Source organism: Onychomys torridus, chromosome 7 (genome assembly GCF_903995425.1).
Source record: "Onychomys torridus chromosome 7, mOncTor1.1, whole genome shotgun sequence".
Taxonomy (NCBI): Eukaryota; Metazoa; Chordata; class Mammalia; order Rodentia; family Cricetidae; genus Onychomys; species Onychomys torridus.
Window position 1 is genome coordinate 58,578,477 of NC_050449.1, and position 10,772 is coordinate 58,589,248.

The 10,772-nt window shown below is 42.1% G+C and overlaps 1 protein-coding gene across 2 annotated transcripts in view; it reads left to right on the forward strand.

Moving 5' to 3' along the window:
* The window catches only part of Dpp8 (dipeptidyl peptidase 8), a 50,034-nt gene extending 39,262 nt beyond the window's left edge, over positions 1–10,772 (forward strand). For both annotated transcript variants that reach the window (XM_036191810.1, XM_036191811.1), the window contains exons 17-21: positions 84–230; positions 1,387–1,539; positions 3,845–3,987; positions 4,729–4,840; positions 8,709–10,772. In XM_036191810.1, coding sequence (XP_036047703.1) covers positions 84–230; positions 1,387–1,539; positions 3,845–3,987; positions 4,729–4,840; positions 8,709–8,837 — 684 coding nt within the window. In that variant the 3' untranslated portion in view covers positions 8,838–10,772. The remainder of the gene's footprint in view (positions 1–83; positions 231–1,386; positions 1,540–3,844; positions 3,988–4,728; positions 4,841–8,708) is intronic.

The following is a 10,772-nucleotide window of genomic DNA, read 5'->3' on the forward strand; positions in this document are numbered from 1 at the left end:
GCTTTCTGGCTTTTGCAGTATGTTTCCATCTCATGGTTTTTATGCTGCCATGTAATGTCACTGAAGCTGTGTTTCTTTTCCAGGTGCAGCTGGTGAACAATCGATTTAAAGGAGTCAAGTATTTCCGCCTGAACACCCTGGCCTCCCTGGGATACGTGGTTGTGGTGATAGACAACAGGGGATCCTGTCACCGAGGGCTTAAATTTGAAGGCGCCTTTAAATATAAAATGGTGTGTGAGCAGAGAACATTCTCTTTTCCAGACGTCTTCATTTTCTTACACTTTATTCAAGTTGGGGGAGGCTGTGACAGCGAACGTGTTAGAACGGAGCAGCGGGAAGAAACGTTCAGTTCGGTTTACATTAGGCTCGCTCTGTTGACCTGTATATACCTCCCAGGAGCTGAGGTGCAGCCACTTCTGCAGAAGAATGCCCTTTCCAGTTAGTACTTTCTCCTCAGCCCTGAGGCAGCCCCGTGTAGTTGGCAGAGTCCCACATGCTACTGAGGAATCACTAAGATTGGTTCTGTCCTCTGTGAAGAGGACAGCCGACTGGGTAGTTCCTTCCTTGTGACAAGCCTCTTTCTCTCTGCAGGAAGCTTTAATTGCTACCTTTTAGAGATGCCCCAGGTCCTTTCTGCTGCTTTGGGAAATGATGACAGTCCGATGTTCCTTTTGCACAGTAAGGCAGTCCCTGTGGCTGCCAGTGTGTTGGACATGCTGAGTAAGACATGGGATGTCTCCCACAGCCAGTCCTTTGACCTTATGTTGTATTCGCATGTAAGTTTGTTGTTGTTGTTGTTTCATTTTTTGGTTTTGGCTCAGTGAAGTGAGACTGTGTGCACTGGCAGGCCAAGAGATACCTTGGGTGGTCCTGGTAGGAATTAGGACATCCGAAGCTTTGCTAGAAGTACCATGCTGGGAGAAAGGAAGTTCTGGCCTCGGGGTAATGCCCTCTGCTTTACTGCACTCATGCTAAAGGAGAGGCCAAACTAATCAGTCTCTCACAGGGCTGGATTTGTCTTTGGGTAGAGGAAGGCTTGTTACAAGGAAGTTGTGGCCTCTTAGCAGACGACAGAACAAAAGCAGTGGGAGGCACCCTGCAGCCAGGGACAGCATGGGCAGTGGCAGGAAAGGACTTGAAGACTGTCAAAACTAAACTCCCAACAAGGTAGTGGCAAAAGCTGCGGGCCCTTAACCTATAAAGGCGTTTTGTTTTGTTTTGTTTTTTAATTTCTTGAGGGAAAATAGAATATCAGTTGTTAACAAGCTCTAATCTGAAAAAAGAAACCCTCCAGGAATTTTTAGTGAAAACGTGAAGCAGCTTTAAAAGAATTCTCTAAGACTAGTGTTGGTCAGAACCAGTGAGCTATGCCCCCATTTTTGACAGGGCCAAATAGAAATTGATGACCAAGTGGAGGGCCTCCAGTACCTGGCCTCTCAGTATGACTTCATTGACTTGGATCGTGTGGGCATCCACGGCTGGTCCTATGGAGGCTACCTCTCCCTGATGGCATTAATGCAGAGATCGGACATCTTCAGGGTACGTGGCTACTCTTCTATTTGTTTTTGTAATTGGGCAGAATTCTCTGTTAATTGAAGATAGAAATGATTTTTCTGACGGGCCAGGGATCGTCAATATGTAGATGCTGGGTTTATGTGTTTTACACATGGGAACTGTATCTCTAGCTTTCACATAGTTTTTAAAACTTGTCAGGTTGGACACCAGTTTATAACTACTTATATATGCCAAAGATTGATAGTTATGATTAGTAAAACACACATAAGTGGCAGTGATGGCACATGTCTTTACTCCCAGCACTCGGGAGACAGCCAAGTGGAGCTCTGTGAGTTCGAGGCCAGCCTGGTCTACAGAGCAAGATCCAGGACAGGCACCAAAACTACATAGAAAAACCCTGTCTCGAAAAACCAAGAAGAAAAAAACAAAAAACAAACAAACAAGCAAAAAAAACCACACATATACTTCCTGGATTGTAGTTACTTGTTTAATTACTAAACTGCACCTTTGCCCTATGCCCTAGTATATCCTCAACAGCTGCAGTGCTTAACACATGTGAGTCCTCAATAGATCTGTGTCCAGTACAGGGCCTAGGCTGGGTCTTCAGCATTTAAAAAAATCACATTGAATGAACTGATTTTTTTTTATTTCTTTTTTTTATTTTATTTATTTATTTATTTATTTTTGTGCTACTGGGGTTTGAACCTAGGGCCTCTTGTATGCTGAAGCACATGCTCTACCACCAAACTACAGACCCAGCTCACTGAGTGAATTAAATATTTGCATGCTTATAACTCAAATTCTTAGAACATTATACTAAAGAAAATATATAAAGATGATAGTTACTAAGAAAATAGGGATGAATGGATAGATGAGATGCCTCTGCAGGTAAGCCTGCTGCCAAACCTGAGTCTGAATCCCAGGACTCAAATGGTGGAAGGAGAGGACCTCCTAAAAGTTGTCCCCTGACCTACAGCCATGCCATGCCACATGTGCACCCACACAAATTCACACATACTTGTGCACACACAAGATAAAGAAAAATGTCATTTATTTAATGTTAAAGGAAGAAAGGGTCTCATGAGGTGGCCATACACACAGGCAGCTAAGTGTAAGCAAGAAAAAAAGTTCGCAAAAATGTGAATAAAGAGCAACAGTACTTTTTTTTTTTTTTTTTTTTTGCTTTAGTTTTTTTGTTTGTTTGTTTGGTTTGTTTGTTGTTTTTCAATACAGAGTTTCTCTGTGTAGCGTTGCACCTTTCCTAGAGCTCGCTTTGTAGACCAGGCTGGCCTCGAACTCACAGAGATCTGCCTGCCTCTGCCTCCCAAGTGCTGAGATTAAAGGCGTGCGCCACCACCGCCCATCTTTGCTTTAGTTTTTTAAGACAAGGTTTCTCTGTGTAACAACCCTGACTGTCCTGGAACTCTGTAGACCAGGCTGGCCTCAGACTCACAGAGATCCACCCTCTTCTGCCTCCTGAGTGCTGGGTCTAAAGGTGTGCCCCATGCCCTGCTAAAGAGCAGTGATTTTTATGTCAGTAACATGATTTTATTCTACAGTGAGAAGTTTATCTTTTGTTTAGAGACAAGCTGGTTCGTCTGGTGCAGCTGAAGAAGACCTTGAACTTCTGGTCCTCTTGCCTCCCCCTTCTGAGTGCTGGGATGACAGGCGTGCACCACTGTGCTCTGTTTATGAGAAGTAATCTTTAGGAACAAAATAGTCAAGCATAGTCAGAAACACCTGTAGTCCTGGGACCTAGGACAGAGAAACAGAAGGATTGCTACATAATGAAACACTACCTTTCAAACAAAGAGAATATCTGAATATAAAACTACATAGGAGCCTTAAATGTGGCAAGTTTTACTTAAGTATAGTCCAATTGTTGTTTTAAATCCTGTATTGAAAAAAAAAAGAAAAGAAAAAAAGAGAAAAGAGAAGAAGACGAAGACTACAAATGTGGAACAGTAGGTGCTTTTCTGTATGAAGTTGGCAGTTGTTTCCCAGTGGGGGTGGTTTTCACAGAGCTCCTCACACCCTCACTCAGTATCTGCTTTGAATAAAGAGACTCACAGTTTGTATTTCAGCTGTCCCAGGTTTAGAGGTTGATGCTGGTCGTGCCTGTGAGACATGAAGCTTATTGACTCACAGAGATCAGATTTATGACCTTGGCACCTGATTTCAGGTTTCTGCGTGTCCTGAGATGTGTGCCCAGTAGTAGGGACTGAAACCTTGCAAGGATAATTTTAGCCTTATACATTTGTGGTTGTAGGTTCTCTCTGCTAGCACTCTTTTCTGGGACACAGCTGACTGTCCATGTTGTCATATGCAGGTTGCTATTGCTGGGGCCCCAGTCACTTTGTGGATCTTCTATGATACAGGATACACAGAACGTTATATGGGTCACCCTGACCAGAATGAACAGGGCTATTACTTAGGATCTGTGGCCATGCAAGCGGAGAAGTTCCCCTCAGAGTAAGTTCACGCTCGAAAATGAAGGCTCATGGTGTTTTAAAAACTTTAAGAATGATGATAAAAACTACTGAAAATTAAAACTAAAACTAATGTTTTATAAATACTAAAAAGTTCCTTTTTCTGCTTCCTCAGTACTGGGGATTGAGCCCAAACCATTGCGTAGACAAGTGTTCCACCAGTAGCTGCTAAACCTCTGGAGTAGAAGGGTGTCACTCAGAGGCAAATTAAAGTTTAGATACTGATTGGGATTAGGATTAGGTTTTTAACATGTATTTGTGATTATTTATTTATTTATTTATTTATTTATTTATTTTGGGGGGGGGGGCTGAGGATCGAACCCAGGGCCTTGCGCTTGCTAGGCAAGCTCTCTACCACTGAGCTAAGTCCCCAACCCTATTTATTTATCTTTATAAATAATATTTGAAGCAGTTGATTACACTGCAAGAAATTAAGCCATAGTCATATCAAAGTGGAAGGAAGTCTGTGTCAGGGACAGTGTTTTCACAAATGTGTTCTAGGAACATGCAGTAAATATGAATAAGAAACTGAACATGCTTTTCTGTTCATTCTTCAGTACATGTGGCATCTGGTTACTGTACTACAGGTTTAATATTGAAAATACTGAGTCCTCATCCTAACAGTACACTAACGTTAACTGCCGTTAGTTTAAAGGAGCTAAGTGGTCAGCCCTAATGCTCTTCTCCCATCTTGCCTAATCTTTTAATGTTTGTATTCCTCCAGACCAAACCGATTACTCCTCTTACATGGGTTCTTGGATGAGAACGTTCATTTTGCACACACCAGTATATTGCTGAGTTTTTTAGTGAGGGCTGGAAAGCCCTATGACTTACAGGTGAGTTGTTCCACATTTTCAAATTCAGTGTGGTGGCAAATAGTGAAAGATTACTCTGAAATCTAACAAAATGAGGACTAAGTCTGTTTTCAGCTGTGTCTGCACTCTACCCCAGGACACGAAATAGTTACCAATCTTTAGTTGATAAAAATTAAGATTCTACTGAAGGCTGACTAAAACACAGGCCTATCCAATCACATGGCATCTGTGTCTGTGTTTGTTCAGCCTATAGGCCTGGAAATGGCTGCCGAACCCACTCACTGTCTTCCTTTGCTTCTGTTCTCCCTCTTAATGGGTGAGGAAATACTACATGATCTCCTTGTTTTAAGAGGAGTTCAAAGACTTGATTGTGGAGCTGGAGAGGTGGGTGATACTTACATCGGGCAACTAACAACTGCCTATAACTGCAGCTCCAGGAGACCCAACACCCTCTACTGGTCTCCATGAACTCTTGCATGCAAATGGTGTATGCAAGACACACACTTAGACACACACACACACACACACACACACACACACACACACACACATAAAAGATAAATCTTTCTTTTTTAAAGACCTGATTATGAGACCATTTACTGTTCTTTTCTTTTACATTGTCATGTGAGTAAATATTAATGGGTTACCCTCCTTCATAGCTTCCTTGTGCAAAATAAATAAACAAATATTTTTGAGAGGCCAGGTGGTGGTGGCTCACACCATTAGTCTCAGCACTTGGGAAGCAGAGGCAAGAGGATCAGGAGCACAATGAAATGCATTCCCCCCTGAACAAATGTGTGAGCGCACATGACTCTTGCTCCTTCTTGTTCCTTGAGGTTATATGTTCATGAGAAAGTATAACCTTTCCTTTTCTTTTGATGTTTCAGTCGACATTTCTGTCCAGTTAAACTGTGAGATGTCTGTCTATAGTAGCAGTTGTCAGGCCTTTTGATCTCGAAGTCCACTGCATACCACAAAGCCTTGTTTGTGTAGGTTATGGTGTGTGGTGGTGGTGAACGTGGTATCACATGCAGGCTAAAGCAGGAGAATCAGGAGCTGGTAGCTAACCTGGCTACATAGCAGTTCCAGAAAGGGGCTGATACATAGTGAGACCATTATTAAAAAAAAAAAAAAAACAAAAAAAAAAAACCCTCATAGAGAATTAAAAATGAGAGAAATATTTATTTTAAAGGAACAATAGTAAATTACTATATGTTAACACATTTATCTTAAGGGAAAAATAATTCCAAAAACAACTTACTGAAGAAAATACTGTTGTTTTATTTTTGTTAATACTCCTTGAAGAAGACACATTTCTTCATTCAGTCTGATGTGTTATGTTGTTTGACTAAAGTGTATGAAAAGAGACTGGACAGACGGCTCAGTGGTTAGGAGCTCTCGCTGCTCTTGAAAAGGAAGGACCTTAGTTCACTTCCTAGAATCCATATGCGACAGCCCACAAGTGCCTATAACTCCAGCTGCAAGGGATCTGACACCCTCTTCTGGCCTCCATGGGGCTCCACACACATGGCACAGACCCACAAAGCAGGGGGTTTATATTTAAGTATATGAAGAAAAATTTGGCCTCACTAAGTATGTTAAGACATGAGAGAGACCTGGTGGTGTCTCACGCCTTTAATCCCAGCACTCAGGAGGCAGAGGGAGGTGGATCTCTGTAAATTCAAGGCCAGCCTGGTCTACAAAGCTAGTTCCAGGACAGCCAGAGTTGTTACACAGAGAAACCCTGTCTCACAAAAACAAAAACCAAAAAAAGAAATGAGAGACATGAGTTAGCCCTCAAGCTAGCTTTTGTGGAAAGCTAAAGCCATGTTTATAAAATTTTTATGCCCTGTCACTTTAAAATATATTGCACTTTGGGCTAAAGATATGGCTGGGGGGGGGGGGGCTGGAGAGATGGCTCAGTAGGTAAGAGCACTGGCTTCTGCTCAGCTGCTCTTCCAGAGGTCCTGAGTTCAATTCCCAGCACCCACATGGTGGCTCACAACCATCTGAAATGGGATTTGATTCCCTCTTCTGATGTGCATGAAGACAGATCACTCAAATACATAAAATTAACACATAAATTAATTAAAAAAAAAAAAAAGATGTGGCTCAGGGTTTAGAGCACTTGTTGCTCCTCCAGAGGACCTGGGTGCTATTCTCAGCTTCTGCACGACAGCTCACCACCATCTGTAACTAGTTCTAGGGTAGCAGTTCTCAACATGTGCTTCATGACCCCTTTGGGGTCAGATATCAGATATCCTATATATCAGATATTTGTATTACAATTCATAACAGTGGCAAAATTACAGTTATGATGTAATAATGAACATAATCTAGTGACTGGGGGTCACAGCATTAGGAAGGTTGAGACCCACTGCTCTAGGTAGGTGGTCTTATGCTGCCCTCTGATCTCAAGCACCAGACATACACATGGTGCACATACATGCACCCAGGCAAAACATTCATACACATAAAATAAATCTGAAATATATAAATTAATCCATTGGCTCTTGACCTTGTACATCATATGGATCTTTTTACCCTTGAATTGATACCTGGAAATACCATGTTAGCATCTCTCAGATGTTGACTCTTTATTGTATCATATTTTTGTTTTCATTGTTTTTTGTTTGTTTGTTTTTGTTTTTTGTTTTTGTTTTAGCTGAGGATCGAACCCAGGGTCTTGCTCTACCACTGAGCTAAACCCCAACCCATGTTTTCATTGTTTTTGTGGGGAGTTGGTTATTTAATTGGTTGAGTTTTTTTGAGATATGGTCTCACCCTGTATCCCTGGCTGACCTGGAACTCATTATATAGATTCAGTTGGCTTTGAACTCACTGAGATCCACCAGCTTCTGCCTTCCAAGTGCTAGGATTAAAGGCATGAGCCCCATGTCCATATTTTTATAGCCCCACACTTTAATAGTATACAACTGAGGTGGAGTGAGCTGCTGGTTAAAACATCACATAGTACTGGGTGGTGGCGCACGCCTTTAATCCCAGCACTTGGGAGGCAGAGTCAGACAGATCTCTGTAAGTTCGAGGTCAGCCTTATGTACAGAGCGAGATCCAGGACAGGCACCAAAACTATACAGAGAAACCCTGTCTCGGAAAAAAAAAAAAAAAAACCATAGTTTAAGGGTTAAAACGACGTCTACCCCAGGGTTCTAGTTTATAAAATTCTGATTTTTTTTTTTTTACTACATTTGTGTGATAGAGATTACTATAGCTCCCTGAATAATATAATGCCTCACCTCACGCCCTGCTAAGATACCACCACTTGAATTCATTAATTTTGTGTTGGTAGAGCAGCACAGTAAATCAGTGAATGAGCACATTAAGGTCAGTGGTATCTATAGATTTTTTTAACATAGTTTTTTGTGTTGTTTGTTTTGTGTTTTAAGACAAGATCTCATTATGTAGGGCCAGGCAGGCCTTAATTTCATGATCCTCCTGCCTCCACCTCCCATATGCTGGGTTGAAGATAGTTTAGACCTTGTATGGCATTTGAAATGGTCTCCAAGGACTCAGGCACACTCAGGCAATGAACCACTGAACAATCTTCCTGAAGCCTTATTGGGTAGGTGTATAAAGACTCATAATAAGAGCCTTGGGATAATCTGTATTAATGTAATGCCACAGAGAGACCATGTTCCATCTTGACAATCTAGTTAGAAATCTCTGGAAAGCGTCCTGGCACATGGGCCCTAGAGACAGGAGGATCCAGAGTTTAAGGTTATCCTTGGCTACATGGTAAGTTTTAGTTCAGCCTGGGCTACATGAAAACAGTCTTAAAAACAATATATAAATAAATGACTGTCCAGAAAGTTTTGGGAAGAGGAGCGTCACTAAACTTTCTCTTCTGCCTCTGCTCTTTGTTGTGAAGATATATCCTCAGGAGCGGCACAGCATCAGAGTCCCTGAGTCCGGAGAACATTACGAGCTGCACCTGTTGCACTACCTTCAGGAGAACCTTGGATCGCGTATTGCTGCTCTGAAAGTGACGGAACTCTGACTGTGTAGAACACGGTGCTCACTGTCTAACCAGACAAGGAGGGTTAGTCAGTAGAGAAGCCAGCGTTGATGATCCTGCTTTGGTACCTGCCACGTAAGACCTACTTCTGAAAGTAAATTTGGTGCGTGCAGAAATCTGCAGTTAATGGACAGTAATCTAATACCTTAACCATGCACGCAGAACTCAGTGATGTTTTTCCAAGAGGTTCAGCAGTACCATGAGGATTCTGAAAGAAACAAGGCACCAGCGCCACATAGTCACACTAGCCTATTTTCACTTTACTAGCAGAATAAGCCTCCTGGACTTCATCAGTGGACTTTACAGTGTACTTCTGGGTTTGTTAAAATATGATGATAGCAGTGATTGGTGCAGTTCCAGGATCTCTGACTAGTTATGGATTCGATAGCACTTGCGTCTAATCGAGTAGCTTATGCTTCATCACTTGGGGTGTATCCAGCATGTCATGACTAATTACTATTAAGCTTATGACTTTCCCAGTCATTAATGATTTTTCAAGGATAATTTAGTGACCTCCTAAAGATACTTACTTGGGCTCTGACAAGTTTTTAACCAATTTAAACAGCATCTAGTATAAATAATTCTCCTCTTTCTTTGATATGATGGAGTGGGGTTTCCTTTCACGCAAAGACAAAGACTTTTAACATGAGTCTCATCACAAGCTTCACAATCTCGGCAATTACAGGCAAAACATTTTCAATCAAATTATTTGGGAGCTTTGAAAATTAGCAGGCAAGTTTTTTTTCTCCTTTTAGGAACAGAAAATGTATAATGCATACATTCATTTGTCTTCTGAAAATGTGATGCTGCCCATTTTCACTTGGCCTTTCCTTTACTAAAGTGGTCCAGAGTTTCCAGGAGGTAGAAGGGGTACGGGGGGATGAGGAGACCCTGGTGCAGGGTGATGGAGAAAGGAGGCAGCGAACCTCTGCTTAAGAACGGAGCAGAGACAGTTCAGCCGGAATACTCATGAGAAGCTGGGTCAGTGCAGCTCCGAGTGCCGGGACCACAGCCAGGGAGCTAGGCTTTGCCGGCACAGCTGCAGGGGCAGCATTCCGAGGAGGACTTTTATAATCCCAGCCCTTGTTATTTTTCCCTTCTGCTTTAGAAACCTTACAGATCTAAATCTTAACTTGTTTGTTTGGTTGGTTGGTTTTTCAAGAGAGAGTTTCTTTGTGTAGCCCTGGCTATCTTAAATTCACTCAGTAGATCAGGCTCAGAGATCCACCTGCCTCTGCCTCTTGAGTGCTGGGATTAAAGGTGAGTGCCACCACTGCCCAGCTAACTTTTTTATTTGAATGTAATTTAGATATCACTATCTTAAAATAGAAAGTTTCCAGACCACATCTTCGCTGTAAGCTAAACCCTGACAAACCACGGCGCTCTCAGCATTGAAAGCTACAGATTTTTTACTCGGCCATGACATTCTCCTGGTTTAGGAACACACTGGCTTTCAAATGCTGGTTGGTATCTGCCCTTTAGGACCTTCCAGTATTAGATGGGTCCCATTGGAGCCAGGCACCTATGGGTTTGACCCTTTTTAATCACAAACTCCAGTGTTTAGAAGTTACAGTAATTTAAAAATCACTCCAAGAAAACGTGCTGTATTTCTTTCTCCCTGCCACTGCAGGCCCCTTCCCAAGAGCAATCTACGGTAGTGAGGATGGTAGCAGTCGGGTCAGGTGGGCGGCTCAGGAAGTCTGGGAATGACAGGTGACCATGGCCTTCTGTCCTCGGAAAGGGAGGGCTGGTATCTGCTGGCTGTGTATTTATGTTGTATGATAGAGTCCCCATTTTTTCTTATTGTCTATCTATTTTGATTTTCTTGCTTATGACATTTTCTCGTGCCAAAATTTGTTTATATTTTTCAAAGTTAAATTAAACTGATTTGGGTAACTTTCCTTCCCCAACAAAGTA